Source organism: Mobula birostris, chromosome 6, assembly GCF_030028105.1.
Source record: "Mobula birostris isolate sMobBir1 chromosome 6, sMobBir1.hap1, whole genome shotgun sequence".
Taxonomy (NCBI): domain Eukaryota; kingdom Metazoa; phylum Chordata; class Chondrichthyes; order Myliobatiformes; family Myliobatidae; genus Mobula; species Mobula birostris.
In genome coordinates, this window is record NC_092375.1 from 164,951,316 (window position 1) to 164,975,544 (window position 24,229).

Below are 24,229 nucleotides of genomic sequence, written 5' to 3' on the forward strand. Positions count from 1 at the left end.
TGGCATTATTAGTTAGGAAGATTCTGGAACCTGTAATAAATAAACCAATATAATATTATGATTGAGCAAAGAGAACATGGATTTATGAAATTAGAGTACATAAGACTAAACTCCAGGATATTTGGGGATGTATTTGATAGAGTGGATGAGGGAGATCCAGTGTAGATATTAAGTAATTGGCTTTTCAGAAGGCTTGAATCAGTTCTCAAGAGATTAGTCAACAATGTTCATGCATGAATTGCAGTAGCATCTGCAATTACTGAAAACTTGAAAGAGAAGTGGAAAATATGTAATTCTTTTTGAAAATAGGTTTTGTACTAATACTTCTTTTAATGGAAGTATGAGATTCAAGATCTTGGCAATTCAATTTTGCCACATACTTTCTTCTTATCAGTCGATTGTGCTCTGTGGTCTAATTCGTGTAATATATGTTTGTCAACCATGTTTCATTTCACTTCTCCTACATTTTTCAGAAAATGTCCATTCATTTCAAGGTCTTGCATCTAAAATTATAAATGTTCTTTAAAGTGTCCAAGAAGCCAATTTCTGATGAAGTTAAGCCACAGATTGTTTCAAGAAAAGAAAAGGTTCCTCCAACCAAAGGTATGGGAATATGCATCCCATCATTTTAAATAGAACCCTTGTAAAAGTAATCACATGATCAATTGGCTTTACTGCGTGTGCTCACGCACGTGTGTGTTTGTATATACGGTGATGTCTTGTGCATTTATGGTGAATCTTCATTCGTATTTTGTCACTTGTTTTGTGCACTTTATCATTAATTTGAGTGGAGATATTGAATTAGAAGTAGTATACTGAAGCATGAAACTGTAAATCATGGGATCCCAACCTGGAGTCCATGGACCCCTCGGGCATCCATGGCTCCATGGCATAAAATTGTTGGAGACCCTTGCGTTGAAAATAAGACAGAAAATGTAATGTGCCTGTGATTTATGTAGAGGATTCACTCAGCGAACCAGAAAAGAATGGAAGAATTCATCCAGTTATGAACAGTTAACATTTCAGTTCTGAGAGCCTTCATCAAAACAAAGGAAGACAAAAACAAATTACTCTAGATAGCAGAGAAAATGGAGGAGGATAATGGGTGTAACAAAAGGAATTTCTTTGATGGGGTGAAAATGTGCAACTGTGAAGAGACAGTAAACACAAAATAATCTGTAGATGCTGGGATCAAAGCAACACTCACAACACGCTGGAGGAACTCAGCAGGTCCAGCAGCATCCGTGGATTCCTGTGGCAGCACCCTCAGGTTCTGGCCCGAAACATTGACTGATCGTTTCCATGGATGCTGCCCGACCTGCTGAGTTCCTCCAGCGTGTTGTGAATGTTGCAGTAGACAGTAATGCCTCCTGTATATGACTCATTGCCTTCCCTCATCTTTTTTGCATTCTTGACAAATATATCAGTTCTGATGAAAGTTGTCTGACCCAAAACATCAGCTGTTCATCCTTCCACACATGTGCCAAGCTTGCTGAGGTTTTCCCAGCATTTTCTGTTTTTACTTACTTGGGGTAGTGAGTTCTTCTCATGAATCATGAGCACATTTTGAAGTAATCACAACATAAAGTGCTATACCTCAGAAAAAAATATTTTCAGCAAAATTATTTGAGTTCGTTGAGAGAATTTGTTATTAAAATAATTAGTGGGCAGTCAAGCATTTCTGCTTGAATTTTTAAGTCAGCTGCATTTGATGTAATTTCTGTACACATTATATATATGTGCTCGTCACAAGATGATGAACTATGTCAGGTCTTATTTGTAGTAATGCACGTAATGTTATGTGCATTGCTTTTTTAAATATTCTTAATGTATGCCTCTGAAATTCTCTTGTCTAAAAATTAAATTCTTCAAGTGCCTGAGATTCCTGAGTTTATTCCTGAAGAAAAGAAGCCAGTTGTACCAGAAGAAAAAGTTGCTCCACTGAAAGGTACAAAAGAAGGCACATATTTTATATTACAGTTACTCTTTCAATAAATGAGCTATCATAATTGCATTACCTTGGAAAGTAATTCTATTTTAGGAGACCTTTTTTTTTTGTCTTTTGTTTGTGTATCTGTATAATGTTTACTGTATCAGTTTGTCCTTCTTGAAACCAAAAATCTCTAATGTAAAATAGTGCTTGGTGGTTGTACTTGTCTGATGCTGTACAAGCTTTCTGTGTATCAAAATGACAGTTGTAGTCCTGCAGCAAAGTTGTGTTGAATGTCAAACTGGTGATGGGACATATTGGGGTAACCGATGTGTAGTGAACCTGAATATATGGAAACTACTGTTTAAAAAAAGGCAAGAAAAATCAGGGAACTGCTGACCTGTTAGCCTGGCATTATTAGTTAGGAAGATTCTAGAACCTGTAATAAATAAACCAATATAATATTATGATTGAGCAAACAGAACATGGATTTATGAAATTAGAATACATAAGACTAAACTCCAGGATATTTGGGGATGTATTTGATAGAGTGGATGAGGGAGATCCAGTGTAGATATTAAGTAATTGGCTTTTCAGAAGGCTTGAATCAGATCTCAAGAGATTAGTCAACAATGTTCATGCATGAATTGCAGTAGCATCTGCAATTACTGAAAACTTGAAAGAGAAGTGGAAAATATGTAATTTTTTTTGAAAATAGGTTTTCTACTAATACTTTCTTTAATGGATGTATGAGATTCAAGATCTTGGCAATTCAATTTTGCCACATACATTCTTCTTATCAGTCGATTGTGCTCTGTGGTCTAATTCGTGTAATATATGTTTGTCAACCATGTTTCATTTCACTTCTCCTACATTTTTCAGAAAATGTCCATTCATTTCAATGTCTTGCATCTAAAATTATAAATGTTCTCTAAAGTGTCCAAGAAGCCAATTTCTGATGAAGTTAAGCCACAGATTGTTTCAAGAAAAGAAAAGGTTCCTCCAACCAAAGGTATGGGAATATGCATCCCATCATTTTAAATAGAACCCTTGAAAAAGTAATCACATGATCAATTGGCTTTACTGCGTGTGCTCACGCACGTGTGTGTTTGTGTGTGTGTTTGTATATACGGTGATGTCTTGTGCATTTATGGTGAATCTTGATTCGTATTTGGTCACTTGTTTTGTGCATTTTATCATTAAGTCGAGTGGAGATATTGAATTAGAAGTAGTATACTGAAGCATGAAACTGTAAATCAGGGGATCCCAACCTGGAGTCCATGGACCCCTCGGGCATCCATGGCTCCATGGCATAAAATGGTTGGGAACCCCTGCGTTGAAAATAAGACAGAAAATGCAATGTGCCTGTGATTTATGTAGAGAATTCACTCAGCGAACCAGAAAACAATGGAAAAATTCATCCAGTTATGAACAGTTAACATTTCAGTTCTGAGAGCCTTCATCAAAACAAAGGAAGATAGAAACAAATTACTCTAGATAGCAGAGAAAATGGAGGAGGATAATGGGTGTAACAAAAGGAATTTCTTTGATGGGGTGAAAATGTGCAATTGTGAAGAGACAGTAAACACAAAATAATCTGTAGATGCTGGGATCAAAGCAACACTCACAACACGCTGGAGGAACTCAGCAGGTCTAGCAGCATCCGTGGAATCCTGTGGCAGCACCCTCAGGTTCCGGCCCGAAACATTGACTGATCGTTTCCATGGATGCTGCCCGACCTGCTGAGTTCCTCCAGCGTGTTGTGAATGTTGCAATAGACAGTAATGCCTCCTGTGTATGACTCATTGCCTTCCCTCATCTTTTTTGCGTTCTTGACAAATTTATCAGTTCTGATGAAAGTTGTCTGACCCAAAACATTAGCTGTTCATCCTTCCACACATGTGCCAAGCTTGCTGAGTTTTTCCCAGCATTTTCTGTTTTTACTTACTTGGGGTAGTGAGTTCTTCTCATGAATCATGAGCACATTTTGAAGTAATCACAACATAAAGTGCTATACCTCAGAAAAAAATATTTTCAGCAAAATTATTTGAGTTCGTTGAGAGAATTTGTTATTAAAATAATTAGTGGGCAGTCAAGCATTTCTGCTTGAATTTTTAAGTCAGCTGCATTTGATGTAATTTCTGTACACATTATAAATATGTGCTCGTCACAAGATGATGAACTATGTCAGGTCTTATTTGTAGTAATGCACGTAATGTTATGTGCATTGCTTTTTTAAATATTCTTAATGTATGCCTCTGAAATTCTCTTGTCTAAAAATTAAATTCTTCAAGTGCCTGAGGTTCCTGAGTTTATTCCTGAAGAAAAGAAGCCAGTTGTACCAGAAGAAAAAGTTGCTCCAATGAAAGGTACAAAAGAAGGCACTAATTTTATATTACAGTTACTCTTTCAATAAATGAGCTATCATAATTGCATTACCTTGGAAAGTAATTCTATTTTAGGAGACCTTTTTTTTTGTCTTTTGTTTGTGTATCTGTATAATGTTTACTGTATCAGTTTGTCCTTCTTGAAACCAAAAATCTCTAATGTAAAATAGTGCTTGGTGGTTGTACTTGTCTGATGCTGTACAAGCTTTCTGTGTATCAAAATGACAGTTGTAGTCCTGCAGCAAAGTTGTGTTGAATGTCAAACTGGTGATGGGACATATTGGGGTAACCAATGTGTAGTGAACTTGAATATATGGAAACTGCTGTTTAAAAAAAGGCAAGAAAAATCAGGGAACTGCTGACCTGTTAGCCTGGCATTATTAGTTAGGAAGATTCTGGAACCTGTAATAAATAAACCAATATAATATTATGATTGAGCAAAGAGAACATGGATTTATGAAATTAGAGTACATAAGACTAAACTCCAGGATATTTGGGAATGTATTTGATAGAGTGGCTGAGGGAGATCCAGTGTAGATATTAAGTAATTGGCTTTTCAGAAGGCTTGAATCAGTTCTCAAGAGGTTAGTCAGCAATGTTCATGCATGAATTGAAGTAGCATCTGCAATTACTGAAAACGTGAAAGAGAAGTGGAAAATATGTAATTCTTTTTGAAAATAGGTTTTGTACTAATACTTCTTTTAATGGAAGTATGAGATTCAAGATCTTGGCAATTCAATTTTGCCACATACTTTCTTCTTATCAGTCGATTGTGCTCTGTGGTCTAATTCGTGTAATATATGTTTGTCAACCATGTTTCATTTCACTTCTCCTACATTTTTCAGAAAATGTCCATTCATTTCAATGTCTTGCATCTAAAATTATAAATGTTCTTTAAAGTGTCCAAGAAGCCAATTTCTGATGAAGTTAAGCCACAGATTGTTTCAAGAAAAGAAAAGGTTCCTCCAACCAAAGGTATGGGAATATGCATCCCATCATTTTAAATAGAACCCTTGAAAAAGTGATCACATGATCAATTGGCTTTACTGCGTGTGCTCACGCACGTGTGTGTGTTTGTATATACGGTGATGTCTTGTGAATTTATGGTGAATCTTGATTCGTATTTGGTCACTTGTTTTGTGCATTTTATCATTAAGTCGAGTGGAGATATTGAATTAGAAGTAGTATACTGAAGCATGAAACTGTAAATCAGGGGATCCCAAACTGGAGTCCATGGACCCCTCGGGCATCCATGGCTCCATGGCATAAAATGGTTGGGAACCCCTGCGATGAAAATAAGACAGAAAATGCAATGTGCCTGTGATTTATGTAGAGAATTCACTCAGCTAACCTGAAAACAATGGAAAAATTCATCCGGTTATGAACAGTTAACATTTCAGTTCTGAGAGCCTTCATCAAAACAAAGGAAGATAGGAACAAATTACTCTAGATAGCAGAGAAAATGGAGGAGGATAATGGGTGTAACAAAAGGAATTTCTTTGATGGGGTGAAAATGTGCAACTGTGAAGAGACAGTAAACACAAAATAATCTGTAGATGCTGGGATCAAAGCAACACTCACAACACGCTGGAGGAACTCAGCAGGTCCAGCAGCATCAGTGGAATCCTGTGGCAGCACCCTCAGGTTCCGGCCCGAAACATTGACTGATCGTTTCCATGGATGCTGCCCGACCTGCTGAGTTCCTCCAGCGTGTTGTGAATGTTGCAATAGACAGTAATGCCTCCTGTATATGACTCATTGCCTTCCCTCATCTTTTTTGCGTTCTTGACAAATTTATCAGTTCTGATGAAAGTTGTCTGACCCAAAACATTAGCTGTTCATCCTTCCACACATGTGCCAAGCTTGCTGAGTTTTTCCCAGCATTTTCTGTTTTGACTTACTTGGGGTAGTGAGTTCTTCTCATGAATCATGAGCACATTTTGAAGTAATCACACCATAAAGTGCTATACCTCAGAAAAAAATATTTTCAGCAAAATTATTTGAGTTCGTTGAGAGAATTTGTTATTAAAATAATTAGTGGGCAGTCAAGCATTTCTGCTTGAATTTTTAAGTCAGCTGCATTTGATGTAATTTCTGTACACATTATAAATATGTGCTCGTCACAAGATGATGAACTATGTCAGGTCTTATTTGTAGTAATGCACGTAATGTTATGTGCATTGCTTTTTTAAATATTCTTAATGTATGCCTCTGAAATTCTCTTGTCTAAAAATTAAATTCTTCAAGTGCCTGAGGTTCCTGAGTTTATTCCTGAAGAAAAGAAGCCAGTTGTACCAGAAGAAAAAGTTGCTCCAATGAAAGGTACAAAAGAAGGCACTAATTTTATATTACAGTTACTCTTTCAATAAATGAGCTATCATAATTGCATTACCTTGGAAAGTAATTCTATTTTAGGAGACCTTTTTTTTTGTCTTTTGTTTGTGTATCTGTATAATGTTTACTGTATCAGTTTGTCCTTCTTGAAACCAAAAATCTCTAATGTAAAATAGTGCTTGGTGGTTGTACTTGTCTGATGCTGTACAAGCTTTCTGTGTATCAAAATGACAGTTGTAGTCCTGCAGCAAAGTTGTGTTGAATGTCAAACTGGTGATGGGTAACCAATGTGTAGTGAACTTGAATATATGGAAACTACTGTTTAAAAAAAGGCAAGAAAAATCAGGGAACTGCTGACCTGTTAGCCTGGCATTATTAGTTAGGAAGATTCTGGAACCTGTAATAAATAAACCAATATAATATTATGATTGAGCAAACAGAACATGGATTTATGAAATTAGAGTACATAAGACTAAACTCCAGGATATTTGGGGATGTATTTGATAGAGTTGATAAGGGAGATCCAGTGTAGATATTAAGTAATTGGCTTTTCAGAAGGCTTGAATCAGTTCTCAAGAGATTAGTCAACAATGTTCATGCATGAATTGAAGTAGCATCTGCAATTACTGAAAACGTGAAAGAGAAGTGGAAAATATGTAATTTTTTTTTGAAAATAGGTTTTGTACTAATACTTTCTTTAATGGAAGTATGAGATTCAAGATCTTGGCAATTCAATTTTGCCACATACTTTCTTCTTATCAGTCGATTGTGCTCTGTGGTCTAATTCGTGTAATATATGTTTGTCAACCATGTTTCATTTCACTTCTCCTACATTTTTCAGAAAATGTCCATTCATTTCAATGTCTTGCATCTAAAATTATAAATGTTCTTTAAAGTGTCCAAGAAGCCAATTTCTGATGAAGTTAAGCCACAGATTGTTTCAAGAAAAGAAAAGGTTCCTCCAACCAAAGGTATGGGAATATGCATCCCATCATTTTAAATAGAACCCTTGAAAAAGTAAACACATGATCAATTGGCTTTACTGCGTGTGCTCACGCACGTGTGTGTTTGTGTGTGTGTTTGTATATACGGTGATGTCTTGTGCATTTATGGTGAATCTTGATTCGTATTTGGTCACTTGTTTTGTGCACTTTATCATTAAGTCGAGTGGAGATATTGAATTAGAAGTAGTATACTGAAGCATGAAACTGTAAATCAGGGGATCCCAACCTGGAGTCCATGGACCCCTCGGGCATCCATGGCTCCATGGCATAAAATGGTTGGGAACCCGTGCATTGAAAATAAGACAGAAAATGCAATGTGCCTGTGATTTATGTAGAGAATTCACTCAGCTAACCTGAAAACAATGGAAAAATTCATCCGGTTATGAATAGTTAACATTTCAGTTCTGAGAGCCTTCATCAAAACAAAGGAAGATAGAAACAAATTACTCTAGATAGCAGAGAAAATGGAGGAGGATAATGGGTGTAACAAAAGAAATTTCTTTGATGGGGTGAAAATGTGCAACTGTGAAGAGACAGTAAACACAAAATAATCTGTAGATGCTGGGGTCAAAGCAACACTCACAACACGCTGGAGGAACTCCGCAGTTCCAGCAGCATCCGTGGAATCCTGTGGCAGCACCCTCAGGTTCCGGCCCGAAACATTGACTGATCGTTTCCATGGATGCTGCCCAACCTGCTGAGTTCCTCCAGCGTGTTGTGAATGTTGCAATAGACAGTAATGCCTCCTGTATATGACTCATTGCCTTCCCTCATCTTTTTTGCGTTCTTGACTAATTTATCAGTTCTGATGAAAGTTGTCTGACCCAAAACATCAGCTGTTCATCCTTCCACACATGTGCCAAGCTTGCTGAGTTTTTCCCAGCATTTTCTGTTTTGACTTACTTGGGGTAGTGAGTTCTTCTCATGAATCATGAGTACATTTTGAAGTAATCACACCATAAAGTGCTATACCTCAGAAAAAAATATTTTCATCAAAGTTATTTGAGTTCATTGAGAGAATTTGTTATTAAAATAATTAGTGGGCAGTCAAGCATTTCTGCTTGAATTTTTAAGTCAGCTGCATTTGCTGTAATTTCTGTACACATTATAAATATGTGCTCGTCACAAGATGATGAACTATGTCAGGTCTTATTTGTAGTAATGCACGTAATGTTATGTGCATTGCTGTTTTAAATATTCTTAAATGTATGCCTCTGAAATTCTCTTATCCAAAAATTAAATTCTTCAAGTGCCCGAGGTTCCTGAGTTTATTCCTGAAGAAAAGAAGCCAGTTGTACCAGAAGAAAAAGTTGCTCCAATGAAAGGTACGAAAGAAGGCACATATTTTATATTACAGTTACTCTTTCAATAAATGATGTTATCATAATTGCATTATCTTGGAAAGTAATTCTATTTTAGGGGACCTTCTAATTTTTTGTCTTTTGTTTGTGTATCTGTATAATTTTTACTGTATCAATTTGTTCTTCTTGAAACCAAAACTCTAAGTAAAACAGTGATTGATGGTTGTAATTGTCTGATGCTGGACAAGCTTTTTGTGTATCAAAATGACAGTTGTACTCCTGCAGCAAAGTTGTGTTGAATGTCAAACTGGTGATTGGACATGTTGGGGTAACCAATGTGTAGTGGACCTGTATATGGAAACTGCTGTTTAAAAAAAGGCAAGAAAAATTAGGGTACTGCTGACCTGTTAGCCTGGCATCATTAGTTAGGAAGATTCTGGAACCTGTAATAAATAAACCAATATAATATTATGATTGAGCAAACAAAGCATGGATTTATGAAAGTAGAGTACATAAGAGTAAACTCCAGCAATATTTGGGGATGTATCTGATAGATTAGAAGAGGGAGATCCAGTGTAAATATTAAGTAATTGGCTTTTCAGAAGTTCTCAGGAGATTCGTCAACAATGTTCATGCATGAATTGAAGTAGCATCTGCAATATGAAAATGTGAAGGAGAAGTGGAAAATATGTGAAAACTTAGCAGGTCAGACAGCATCAGTGGAGCAGATCTTAAACTCTAAATCATTACTTGTGCAGAATCACCTTATTTTGGTGTGTGCCTGTGTGCATCCGAGTCTGTGCATCTGCGTGTGCGTGCTTGCGTGTCTGTGTGCATCTGTGTATACTTGCGTGCGTCTGTGATGATGTCTTCTTCATGGGCTTTTTACAAGGCGCAAAGCAAGAGAGAGACTGTGTAGCGTGCCACTCCTCACACAGACATTTTCGCAGTATTTTTCCTTTTTATTTTACAAGGTTGAGTTGCGATCTCGACACTCAACCCGGCATGGATGGAAAGCGTACTCGGAGCGGACCTGACTGGTTTCGAACCTGGGAACCTCCGCTTCCGGGTCCAGCACCGATGTCATTGTGCCACCAGCCGGCCCCAGAATCACCTTTTTATAGACAGATGTAATTATGCGGAAAAGTAATTTTAAATTAAGAACATTTTATTTTTGCTCCCAACTTGCTAGTTCAGTTGGTATAAATATAACAGGACCATTCTGTTAGTTCTGTTGGCGCCATGATGTGTAGTTGTTCGTGTAGCAGCTTGGGACATTGGAGTTCAATCCTGGCGTCCTCTAAGGAGTCTCTTTTACGTCCTGCCTATGGAATACATGGGTTTTCTCCTGCAGTCCAAAGACATACCGATTGGTACATAAATTAGCCAATTGTAAATTGTCCCATGATTAGGCTAGGATTAAATCAGGGGTTGCTGACTGGTGTGGCTTGAAGTACCAAAAGGGTCTATTCCCAGTTTTATCTCTGAACAAAATAAAATTTAAAAAAAATCATGTTCCAAAGACATGGAGAACTACAAGCCAGGTATATTGGAAAGCAGTCCTTAGGACAACAGAGATCCTACATGAAGGCTGTGCATGTACTTAAATGTCATATATATAGTCCTATCTGAAGTGATGGGCAGCGAAACAAGTTGACTGTGTCCCAAGAATTGATATGAGGTGGATTATAACTGCTTCATTAACTAACATTAAGCCTTGTGTATATCAGAACCAAGATTCAAAGTGTGTGATTTCGCACAAAATCTTTGACTGTTGCTTTTGTGTTTAATGTTACGTGCATTCTTATCCTATTGCATCTTGGCAATCTTTTTTTTAATTTAACTTTCTTTAAGTGCCTGAGGTTCCCAAGTTTGTTCCTGAAGAAGTGAAACCAGTTACACAAAAAGAAAAGGGCATTCCAATGAAAGGTACAGAAGAAAGAAAATGTTTTATCCTAGAATTGTTGTTTGGATCATAGTGAATTAATTTTGTCATTGCCTTGGGAAGTATTTTTGCTTCACATTGCCGTAGCTCTGCCTCATGCTAATATTTTAAGTTGTGTGATTTGTTGAGCATTTGAACAACTCTATAACTGTGTGTCTTTATTGTGTTGCCTTTGTAACAGAAATAATTTTACTACTGAAGTATTGAAAGTGTTGATGGTGGCCATTATTTAACTGTCGGTATCACACACATATACCTGTGATGTTTCTTGTGCCAATCATCACATTAGTGAAGTTGCGCTGAACCCTAGCTGCAAGTACATAATAATGGCAGCTCATAATGCCAAGCAGTCCAGAATTCAGGATACTGCAAAACCAGTTGCTCCTGATAAGAGCCATCCCCTTCTCGCAATTCCTCCGTCTCCGCCGCATCTGCTCTCAGGATGAGGCTTTTCATTCTAGGACGAGGGAGATGTCTTCCTTTTTTAAAGAAAGGGGCTTCCCTTCCTCCACTATCAACTCTGCTCTTAAACGCATCTCCCCCATTTCACGTACATCTGCTCTCACTCCATCCTCTCGCCACCCCACTAGGAATAGGGTTCCCCTGGTCCTCACCTACCACCCCACCAGCCTCCGGGTCCAACATATTATTCTCCGTAACTTCTGCCACCTCCAACGGGATCCCACCACTAAGCACATCTTTCCCTCCCCCCGTCTCTCTGCATTCCGCAGGGATCACTCCCTACACAACTCCCTTGTCCATTCGTCCCCCCCATCCCTCCTCACTGATCTCCCTCCTGGCACTTATCCGTGTAAGCGGAACAAGTGCTACACATGCCCTTACACTTCCTCCCTTACCACCATTCAGGGCCCCAAACAGTCCTTCCAGGTGAGGCAACACTTCACCTGTGAGTCGACTGGGGTGATATACTGCGTCCGGTGCTCCCAATGTGGCCTCTTATATATTGGCGAGACCCGACGCAGACTGGGAGACCACTTTGCTGAACATCTACGCTCTGTCCGCCAGAGAGAGCAGGATCTCCCAGTGGCCACACATTTTAATTCCACATCCCATTCCCATTCTGACATGTCCATCCACGGCCTCCTCTACTGTAAAGATGAAGCCACACTCAGGTTGGAGGAACAACACCTTATATTCCGTCTGGGTAGCCTCCAACCTGATGGTATGAACATCGACTTCTCTAACTTCTGCTAAGGCCCCACCTCCCCCTCGTACCCCATCTGTTACTCATTTTTATGCACACATTCTTTCTCTCACTCTCCTTTTTCTCCCTCTGTCCCTCTGAATATACCTCTTGCCCATCCTCTGGGTCCCCCCCCCTCGTCTTTCTTCCCGGACCTCCTGTCCCATGATCCTCTCGTATCCCCTTTTGCCTATCACCTGTCCAGCTCTTGGCTCTATCCCTCCCCCTCCTGTCTTCTCCTATCATTTTGGATCTCCCCCTCCAACTTTCAAATCCCTTACTCACTCTTCCTGCAGTTAGTCCTGACGAAGGGTCTCGGCCTGAAACGTCGACTGCACCTCTTCCTAGAGATGCTGCCTGGCCTGCTGCATTCACCAGCAACTTTGATGTGTGTTGCTTGAATTTCCAGCATCTACAGAATTCCTGTTGTTTGCTCCTGATAAGATGTAGGGCAATTGAAATGTTAAACAAGTTGACTGGGGAATAATTTGAGGACATGCAGAACAGGCCAAGTTACTAGAGGAGCAAAAAGGATGGAGAATCAGAAGTTAGCTACAACTGCCAAATATGTATTTCAGACTTAATTTCCCCTAACTGAAACCTTTAATATCAACTGCACCTTCAGAACAAGATAAGAACCACACTGATTATGAGTCAAAGACCTACTCCTATGCTACAGTAGCCTAAGTTCTTGTTCTATAGCCTACTTCTGCTTCAAATCTTTTGTTCATATTGCTAGTGGCTATCAGAGTGACCGTAGTTATATTCTTTTGAGGTCCTTTCAAATTACAACTGAAATAGTTCTAAGATTATCTGTTTTATTTACTTATCTGCAAATATTAGAGAATAATATCTTCACATAGAAAAATACACCAGTGTATTGTAGAAATTGGTTATTGATTTTTTTTAAATCAGCACTTTGGTTTCTAAGACCAACACCAAGAAATCAGAGAATAAAACTTCATCTATTTTCAATTACGCCTGCAAATATCCAAACCCTACTATTTATTATATTTGAAATTGCACCTTATAATAGTTAGTCATTGCATGAAACAGATTGCACATTGTTGAACCGTCAAATATTTTTACTTCCTAGCATGACCATTAAGTTCACATTAAATTAAACAAAGCATAACAACAAAAAGTCTTTATGTCTGAAAGTTATGCTAGTTCTATCCATAAGAAATTATATTTGTAGGAATATGGGTATTTTTGAAAATTGTGATCAGATAAACAGCTTGGGCTGAATGAGAGTGAATATTAACCTATTCTAGTGATTAATGTCTAATCAATTTGGCTCACTGTTACTTTATTAATTAACTAGCTTAATTTTATATATACCAGAAGCATAATATAAAATGAAAGATTATTATGTGATTGGTACAAGATAATAAACTGTGTCATGTATCTGTTGCTTCTTTTGTGTTCCGTGTGTATTGTTTTAGAGTGTTTTGTTCCCCTCTTTGATATTTTTAACAAAAGAAAAACAAATTTCTTTTAAGTTCCTGAAGTTGCAAAGTTTGTTGCTGAAGAAGTGAAAACAGTTACAGAAAAAGAAAAAGTTACTCCAATCAAAGGTATTAAAGGAGGCATGTTTTATATTAGAATTTTCCTTTGAATTATAGAACCTAGAACATTGATCACTACAGCACAAAAACAGGCCCTTTGGCTCACAATACTGTGCCAAACAAACTAAATTAGTAATCAAATGCCCAAATAATCTAATACCTTCTGACTACAAAATGTCTATATCCTTACACGTCCTGCACATTCATGCCTGTCTAGGATCATCTTGAAAGCCTCAATCATATTAGCCTCCAGCACCACCCCAGGCAGCACATTCCAGATACCCACCACTCTACACTGTCCGGAGCATCACCAACTTTCATATCATCTGCAAACTTACTGACCTACACATCTATGTTTTCATTCAGGATATATATATCACAACAACAGAGGGCCCAATACAGATCCCTGCAGAACACCACTCATCACAGACCTCCAGCCAGAATAAGTCTCATCAGTCACTACCCTCTGTCTTCTATGATCAAGCCAATTCTGCTTCTAAGTGCCATTTGGACTGTGGTCCCAAGCATCTAGATGAGCCTCCCATGAGATATGTTGTTAAATGCCTTTCTAAAATCCATGCAGATAATATCGACAGCTCTACTTTCATCATTCACCGTTATCACCTCCTTGAAAAATTCACCCATTAGTAAGACATGACTTGCCCCACACAAAACTATGCTGACTGTCCTTCATTAGGCCATGGTATTCCAAATGCTCATGAATTCTATCCTTAAGAATCCTCACAGCAACTTTCCTTCTATTGATGTGATACTTACTATTCTATAGTTTCCAATGTTATCCCTATTTCTCTTCTTGGATAAAGGAACAACATTAAGTACTTGCCAGTCCTCCAAGACCTCGACTGAGGCTAGAGGAGACATGATAATGTTGGTCTTTTTTTTAAGCTTCACTTTGACAATACTCTTTAGTATTCAGTTATTTGTTGCCATGTTTACTGCTTTATTTTCTTGCTTGTATCATTCTGTGTGTCCTTGTATAAGATAATTTTTGTACTCATATGACGGATATGAAATAATTCAAAACATACAATGAAAATCCAGTTCAAGCACAACTATTGTGCTCAAAATGGCATCTGATGTGCTGTACATCAAAGGCCATCATAATGAATTTCATTGAATACCCGCTAGAAAGATGCCTAGTTTCAACCCACTAAATTAATTTCTCCAATACTGATTAATTACCAGCACTTGTGTTTCAAAGTTCAGCAGAATACACACTTCTTCATCAGTGGCTGACCAAGCATTGAGCAGCAAAATGAGCATGCTTTAACTTGCCACCTCCCTCACCTCCAACTTAAAGTTATCCCATATGTCTGAAAGTTTTATTTAACAAATTATTCACATCTTAGAAGTGAGGATGGGTTATTTATGGGAAGTGCTCAATTCTTTTTAGAATTGATTCACATTTCAGGTCTGCAGGGAGTCACGAAATATACTTTAAAATCAGTCACATCAGGGTATCCAGAATTGAACATTGAAAAGTTCAAGAATCATTGTGTGATGACATGGCTCATTGCAGCGCCCATTAATGATTTAGCCTTCATAAGACAATAGTAACTTTATATATATCAGAATCACTAACCAAAATAGAAAAACGTTTCTTGTCTCAGCTGCACCTTTTGTGTTTAATTTTATGAGTATTGTTTAAACTGTCAAATGTGCACATCTTTGATGTTCTTTTATCAAAAAATTAAATTTCTTTAAGTTCCTGGCATTCCTGAGTTTATTCCTGAAGAGGTGAAGCAAGTTACACAAAAAGAAACAGTTGCTTCAATAGAAGGTACAAAAGAATGTACATGTTTACGTCAAAATTAGCCTTTGAATAATAATTTTGTTTATCTTGTCATTGTCTTAAAAAGTATTTTTATTTTAGAGACTTACCGTCTTTCTAGCCGTTAATATTTTTTTTCGGTAGAGGTTGTTTTAAATTTTGCTTGTAAGTTTGTGTTGTTCATGTGTTTTGTGCTGTCTTTGTATTTAAAATAAACTTGATGCTTAGTAATGTAGGGAATAAAATGTGACTTGGTGTGACCATTGTTTGGATGCTGTACATAAAAAGGACTTGCAATGCTCACACATATCAGTAATGTGAACACATCAAATATAAATGCTAGCCAAAGTTTGACGGCAGCTCTTGAAATTATTCAGTGTTCATATCTGATATGACTCTGGGACTACCAATTTACTGCTCATTATATTGAGTAACATGCATTTTTAAAGGTATTTGAACAAGCATCAAGCAGCAGGAAAGGACATTCACATCTGCGCGCACCTCCTCCTTGACAGGCCTGATGCTCTGCAATTTAAAGAGGTCAATGAGTGCCGACAGATTATTGGTTGATTTATTCCCATTGATTCTGAAATTGCAGTAATTGTTGCTATTTAGAGTTCACTAGCATCCTAGAAGATGCAGAATTGAGCATTATGCACTGAAAGACTTGGTGCTGTCTTCCATTACTTGCAAGTCAGTTGCTTCTGGCATGGATGTAATAAAAGCAATTCCCATTGCAATTTAGCATGCAGAGAACAAACTGTTAGAAAAGGGAGGAGGAGGAGGACCCAGGAGGAAGAAGAACGGAGAAGGGGAACCCCGCAGGAGGCCGTGTCTTCCTTTTAGTGGCCTAATTAGCTCTATGAACTTTAGCAATTAACCATGTTTCCTTATGGATGTCCACAATAAAGTAAGCTATCTGTTAGAGCTACAGCTCTACCTTCAAGGCAGGATAAGGAAAGCTTTACCAGTAGCTTTCAAGATAATCATGGCAAATAACTTTTATATTCCTTCCTAACTGCAGTTTGCAATATTCATATATTATCTTATCAATAATAATTTATTTACTTGCCAATAACCAATAGGAAAATAAATAATTGAAAAATATGCATATGTGGATGTAGGCATTAGATTTGTTTCCTAAAACTCACAACAGTAAATCTTGAGAACACAAGAAACTGCAGATTTTGGAATCTGGAGCCTAAGAAACAAACTGCCGGAGGAATTTAGAAGATCAGGCAGCATCTCTGCAGATAGAGAGATAATCAACATTTTGAGTTGAGACACTACAATAGTAAATCTTCACACAATTCAAATTCTGGCAATTAAAGGTTATCTTAAGTACCAGCAGATTTATAATCTTAAAGGGAACAGACTACTACAATCACACCAAATCATTACACTGCTCAGTTAATTATATGGACCATTGTTTAAGAAAGAGATTTGCAATATTATTTAACAGAAATATCTTTCTGCCTTTTAACCCACTAGTTTAAAAAACACCAACGCAAGTTAGGAGCTACTTCAAGCCTGCTTGCTTAGCATGTAATTTTATGATCAATATTGAGTGTTTTATATGGGGCTTGAGGTCTGCTCATGAAATTTTGTAATTGTAATGCAACCAAATTTATGGACAATTAGGAGAAATATTGAAAAAATAACAAAAACAACAGCAATTCTGCAGGTGCTGGAAAATCAAGCAACACACATCAAAGTTGCTGGTGAACTTTCAAATCTCTTACTAACTCTTCCTTCAGTTAGTCCTGATGAAGGGTCTCAGCTTAAAACGTCGACTGTACCTCTTCCAAGAAATGCTGCCTGGCCTGCTGCGTTCACCAGCAACTTTGATGTGTGTTGCTTGAAAAAATAACAAGTTTGTTGAGAGTAAACTTCAAAATATCCTAATTATGTGTAATTTAAACCCCACAGAACAGTCATAAATTTATGTACACAAAGCAATAATACAGATAGGAGTTTTTTGAATGACTTGCTCAAGATAGTAGATCATAATATATATCAGTTGGTTGTTTTGTGTTTAATGTTATCTGTATTGTAATGTTAAATTGCAAGTTTATGTCTGATCTTTTGTTCTAAAATTAAATCTCTTAAAGTGACTGAGGTTGTGGAATTTATTCCTGAAGAAATTAAACGAGTTACACGAACAGAAAAGGTTGTTCCTATAAAAGGTACAAAAGGCACATTCTTTCAAGCACCATTCTTTCCATGTATAGTGTGTTCACCTTATTATCTTGAAAACTATTTTCTGCTTTAAAGAACTGAAATTGCTCATGCTCTGCTATTTATTTTGCTTTACAATATGTTGTTTTATTTCGCTCTTTATGCATTTGTGCCATTCTAATGCTGTAACACTATATTAGCGGTAGTGCACTGATTGCCAGGCAAAATAATGCCCAGAAGGCATCTCATTCCACCAATCAATGTGAAATGTTATGTAGGCAACTGTACTGTAACCTTTGGGCTCAGCTTACATCTTATACCCGCGTGGCTGAATATGTGCAAGTCTGTGGAAGATGGATCTCATTTTATTCAAACTACCCTCAGCCATTTAAAGGAATCATCCATTACACACAGGTTATTTGGGGCTGATATTTCAATTACCTTTATGGCAATTTTACAGGTATTTGGTACTTTGCAGTGACAAATCAGATTGCAAATATACAGGGATCTGTGTGGCAGGTGTGGAAGGACCATTTACCACAGTATCTGCGCTAACCTTCCATGCATTTGGTGCAATAATGGCCATTCCTTTTGCAATACAGCATGATTAGAAAATTAAACAAGAACCCATAAAAGGAAGTCCCAGCTAGGAAATATACTCCAGAACTAATATCACATAGCAAAGCAAGAAATGCAAAGTCAGTAGCTGTCAGGGTGATCACATCAATGAAATTCTGTGCTAATTGTTCTTTCTTAGTGGCAGCTGCTAGTGGAAATGTTTCAGTTACATATTAGTAATGATTAGAAAAACATACAAGCATATGGATGTGATAATTGTAAAATTAAAATGGAGTTTAATTTTTGAATAACTCCAATAACCATAAATATTTGGACTGAAAATTTGTCCAATAGAGAACGAGGCTCTGTATACCCATGGATTATGTGACACTTTTTGTAGAATTAAACCTGCAGAAATACCATTTGTAAGATGTTTTGAAAATAGATTTTAAGTGTTAGCAAGAAAGTATATTTTCATTCTTGTAGCATGTTGGTTGAGATATCAATAGCATATCAAATCATAGGCATAGCATTGTGGTCCCAAAGGCATGGTGATGTTACAAGGTAGACCTATTGAAAAGTGGTTCTCAAAATGAAGAAAAAACATTTCAGGATGTATATTGTATACATTTCTCTGACATTAAATGTACTTTTGAAACCTTTGAAAGCACCAGTCCATAACAAAATAAGACTTGCGGTACAATTAGAAAAATTGCACAATGTGGAGAGGAGGTTTAGAACTAACAAAGCATATTGGTTGATAACTGAGAATTGAAATATTCCAATTTTTTTATATTTAACCAAGATGGCTATTGGCTGCTGCAATGAATTTACTAGATTCATTAAGACAAATCTGCCTATATCTAGCAAAAATGATTAGATGAGATTATTGTGTTATTAACATAAAATAGTAATTTGCACCTTGCTTTTGTTGTTCTTGTTGTGTTTAAATTGTGTGCAATTCTGTGAAATTTAAGTGAACATCTTTTGACATTCTTTTGCCCAAAAATTAATTTCTTAAAGTGCCTGAGATTCCAGAGTTTGTTCGTGAAGAAGTGAAACCAGCTACCCAAAAGGAAGCGGTTGTTCCATTGAAAGGTACAGGACATAAATTTGAAACTAGATTTCTTTGAAAAACATCATATCATTATCTTGGGAAGTATTTTTGTTTTAAATGTTTAATTTAATATTTGATATATTTTCCCAGATTTTTTTATTTTATTATTTTGTTTTTGTGTTTGTGCTGTACTTTGTTGTCTTTGTCAATTAATTTTTATACTTGCATTCTGGTTGGTTATATGGAACAAAATTTAGGACAGTACTGCCAATTTTGGTTGCGACTGGTAACATCTTGGTATCAAAACAATACCACACCATATTCCATGAACTGTAGCATAGAAGTAATGTATTAGTGTTGTGTACTCACTAGCAGAGGAAAGCTTGGTAGACGGATCAAGAAGCAAGCTACACTGTTGCACCTAACTACTGCATTAACATGTATAGATAATATACATATCTAGCCTGCATAAAGACCAACATGCACACTCCTACCAACCCACCACGTATATTTAAATTGTCTATCAACTACTCATAGGTTAATTAAAATGAATTTCTTCTTGCTTTAACTGCAACTCCATGAGTTCTTAGTGTTTTCTAGCATTGATTTATGTTGCAGCAAACCTCATTGGTAATAACATTTTTAACGTTTTAAACAAATCGCCTGGATTAATTAAGCGCTGAGCATTAAAGTATTCAGAGGATCATGGCAAAATTGAGATCACTAATTACTTCTGCATTAACTAGTTGGACTCCTTAATGCAATAGATTGATGCATCACATTGTTGATTATGTCATTCCCTCATAAGTACATGAAGCTTATTCACATAGTTCTTTCTCCCTTTTTAAGGAGTGGTTTGTAAATGTACAACTCTTGCTTTGCTTTACTTTGCACACTGGCTTCTCAAATTCTTGGACTTTTTTTTTAGTGTTTGGGTATTTGGTATAAATATTTTTGGATAGAATCAATGTGTGACATTTCTCTATTTTGTATATCTCTCATCTGGTCAATGTGGAAACTTTTGAATTCTTAGGAATAGCAGATTGGGCTGATAGTACAAAATTCTTATAGGACTTGACAAGATACTGGCTGAAACATCAAGTCCCCCTCGCCAAGCCATATTTTAAATAATATAACACAAGGACATTTCCTTACTTAGAGGGTGGTAAATCTTTGGGACCCAGGAGCAAACATAGGCTTGGTTGTTGATAGATATCTACATAGATATTTAGGGAAGTGTGGAATATGTGGTCGGTACAGCTCTATAGCATGGAGGTAATAGATCAGTGCAATCTTAATACCTGTACAAAGGTAGAGCAGTAATGGGGGTAAATAGCCTATTCCTCCGTCAATTTACGTCTCTGTTTTCTTATTACAAAATCATAATGCAAAAAGCAGAAACTATGATGTGATTAGCACAATAATGTATGTGTTTGTGGTGTCTTCCTATTTAATGTGATGTGTATTGGTATGTTCATTTGTGATAAGCGCATATTTTTAGTACTCTTTTGTCCATAAATTGTATTTTTTTAAGTTCCCGAGGTTCCTGGGTTTGCTATGGAGGAAGTGAGATCAATTACAAGAATAGAAAAAGTTACTACAGTAAAAGGTATAAAGAAGGCACTAATTTTGTTGTACAATTATTTCTGGCATAATCATCATTATCTTAGAAATGATTTCTTTTTTATGGGCTTCAGATTACCAATGCCCAAATATAAACTCATCTCATAAAAGCTTGTGATCATTTAATTTCTTGTATGTATGTTTGAACTTTATTTTGTCCTCCTTGTGTGTTAAATATTTTTTCCATTTGCATTATGGTTAATTAACTATTAAAAAATCATAGTATTTATATATCAAAGCAGACTGGCTGCTAAAGATCTCATTTGTGTACCAAAACAACATCCACAATGTGCTCAGTGACTTACAGCATGATTCGCATGGAACAAAATTGGTGATGGCATACAGATAACTTGTAATTCAGCAGCAAATAGAAAGCACCCTCACTACCTGTTCTCCTACCACCTTAAACTCAACTCAAGCCATGCTAGTTTAATGGATCATCCGCAAATGGAGCTTAATTCTGGTTAATAGGTTCCTCGTGTTGTTGCAATTGATGCTCTTGAAATGTTATAGGGACAAGTGAGCTTTACATTAAAAAGTTCAAAGCTGAGCCTTAAAGTAATCACAGGGTTACCATTATGAACGAGGTGCTTATTGTTATTCCTGTAATTAACCAGGCTCTATAACACAATAGTAATTTTATGTACTCCAGAACCATGATGCAAAATGAGAAATTATGATGACATTTGTGTTATATATTAATTAATTCTTTGTGATTAATGTTATATTGTAATGTCCTAAGAGCAAGTGTTTTTTGAAATTGAATATTTAAAAGTGTGGGATCCTAGAGAAATGAAACCATTTACACAAAAAGAAAACATTCCAACAATTAAAGCAAAGGAAGACACATTTTATACCAGAATTGTTATTTAGATTGTCTGTGTGTTGATGATGTCATTATCCTGTAAATCATTTCTGTTTTAGAGGCTTCAGATTGCCAATGCTCTGCTACTTGTAAATCTTAATGTAGAACATACATTGTTCTACTTTTGTTGTTGATATTGTGCAGCTCTAATACTGTGTTGTGTTGTCTTTGTTCTTGAAAGAATGTTTATACTTGCATTATTATAGGTGAGCAATAAAAAAGTACAGTTTGGCATAGAACTCATTAGATGTGCCCCACTGAAAGCATTTGGGTACCAAAATTGTATCTTCCATGCATGCAAGAAATATGTTTCTAGACAGATCATTTTAATTATTCTCAAGTTTAATCTGATACGAATGCTCCCACTTTAAAACTTAATGGTCTAACTAATATATACAAGGGCTTATTACCAGAGACAACCTCAATAATTGGGTCAAAACTAAATGTCCTACAAAGTCCTGAATGTGAATCTGTGCCTGACTAATAAAGTTCAAGTTCAAAGCAAATTTATTATCTAAGTATATATATGTCACCTGAGGTTCATTTTCTTCTGGTAAATCCAAGAAACACAATAAGAAACAATGAAAGACCAAACCAAACAGGACAGACAAACAACTGATGTACAAAAGACAACACACTGTAGAAATACAAAAGAAAAAATAAAATAATAAATAAATTAGCAGTAAATATGGAGATGAAGAGTCCTTGAAAGTGAGCCCATAGGTTCTGGGAATAGTTCAGTGATGGGGCGAGTGAAGTCCCAGCCTATGACTTGATTTGATAAACACATATTAAACACATTGTCAGTGAGTGTGGGTTGTGAGACACACTCACCAACTTTTGGAGCATCGATTTTTTTAAAACGTGAAAGATCATTTCAAAAACTGTTGCATGTAACTACAGCTTTTTCATTAATATCAAAATCATCCTCTAAGTAATTGTTATCTGCAACTTTTATTTATGTAGTGTGTTTAACACAACGATAGATCCTAAGGACCTTCACAAATACAAATTTTGACAGAGTCAATGTAGAGACAGAATCTAGTTAGAGATGCAGTTTTGAAGATCATCTGAAATAACTGAAAGTTGGAGATGTTTAGGAAGGTAACTTTGGACCTGAAGGTACAATTGTCACTGATAAGGCAGAGGAATTTGGACATGGACAAGATACCAGAAATAGAGGAAAGTGAAATTCTTAGATTTACCAGCTGGCTGATGCATAATCAAGCATATATTGAGCAGAATTTAGAGCTCACGTTAGAGATGGGTGTAAAATAAAATGACTGCTACATATTGAGTCTGTTTGTAACAAAACCATGTATTGGCCAAAGTGATGCTGGAAACAGGCACGATTACGGAGGTTACATTAAATGATGTGGTGCTGGAGAGGGTACAGACCTTCAAGTTTAACTGAAGGTCGAAGTCATAAGTAAATTTAGTTCAGCTGCATTTTATGCCCGTAGAGGAGCTAAGAGTATTATCTGACATGTTTACAGGTAATTTCCTTGAAAAGTTGTATGGAGAAAGAATAATGAGGTGGAAGGGAAGCTGTGATTTCAATACTACCATTGCCTGTTCCGTGATCTATATGATTTTCATTGCAAGTTTGAATAAACTTACATTTTGATTGTCTATTACTAAATTAAAAATGAATCCTTTAATATGACAGAAGAAGCTATGAAGCCTGTTCCTGAAGTACCAGTTCTGGTCCAAAAGAAAGAAAAAATCACAGAAACAGGTAAAAGATATATGTCTTTATGCATATATTTCTTCACGTGTCCTGTTGTTTAATTTTGTCATTAAGGTGAGAGGGGTACATTTACTGTTGCAGATAAATGTTCATAAAGATTGTATTAGTACTATTGTTGTAACAATAATACTGTTGTTGACTATCTCAGAAGGCACTCTTTTATATATTCCTCTGCTTACCTTCGGGACATTGCTTAGTTCTTTATTGCCAATACAATATCACATATCACTGAACTATCCCATTATTTTATTCCATTGTGTTTACATATTTGATTTGTGTGCATTACCTATGCTTTTTGTAGTTTACTGATTAGAATTTTTCCTTAACATAATAAATGGAGACCTGCCCTGTAACAGCAGAGGTTGGGGGTGAGGTGATGTGTTTCACATTAGAAATCAATTTGTATTTGAATCTCCTTTCATTCTTCTTTAAAATTGTTTGATTGTCAGTGAAAGTTTAGCATTTGGCAAATATTTGGAGTTGTTTTAAAATAGCAAATCATATTTTTGCAAGCAAATAATCAGTGGTTTCCTGAGCCCTACAGCTGAAGTTATTTTTACTGAATCATTTGTATTGGGAATTGTCCAATCTTTGTAATTTGGCTAAAGAATATCTTTACCCTAAATAAAATTCCAGGGGGCTTGCTAAAACATTGTGATATTTCATAACAGTTTATCAATAAGAGGATTTGTGATGAATAATCAGAAAGATCGATCTCTGCCTGGGTGATTTA

General features: G+C 36.5%; 1 protein-coding gene across 1 annotated transcript in view; it reads left to right on the forward strand.

Moving 5' to 3' along the window:
• Positions 1-24,229, forward strand: part of ttn.2 (titin, tandem duplicate 2) — a 391,135-nt gene that overhangs the window by 168,597 nt on the left and 198,309 nt on the right. Inside the window, exons 88-102 of the mRNA XM_072261778.1 lie at positions 529-603; positions 1,874-1,948; positions 2,868-2,942; positions 4,225-4,299; positions 5,218-5,292; positions 6,565-6,639; positions 7,548-7,622; positions 8,906-8,980; positions 10,811-10,885; positions 13,608-13,682; positions 15,400-15,474; positions 17,577-17,651; positions 19,225-19,299; positions 20,793-20,867; positions 23,416-23,484. Of these exons, the coding sequence (XP_072117879.1) occupies positions 529-603; positions 1,874-1,948; positions 2,868-2,942; positions 4,225-4,299; positions 5,218-5,292; positions 6,565-6,639; positions 7,548-7,622; positions 8,906-8,980; positions 10,811-10,885; positions 13,608-13,682; positions 15,400-15,474; positions 17,577-17,651; positions 19,225-19,299; positions 20,793-20,867; positions 23,416-23,484 (1,119 nt within the window). The remainder of the gene's footprint in view (positions 1-528; positions 604-1,873; positions 1,949-2,867; positions 2,943-4,224; positions 4,300-5,217; positions 5,293-6,564; positions 6,640-7,547; positions 7,623-8,905; positions 8,981-10,810; positions 10,886-13,607; positions 13,683-15,399; positions 15,475-17,576; positions 17,652-19,224; positions 19,300-20,792; positions 20,868-23,415; positions 23,485-24,229) is intronic.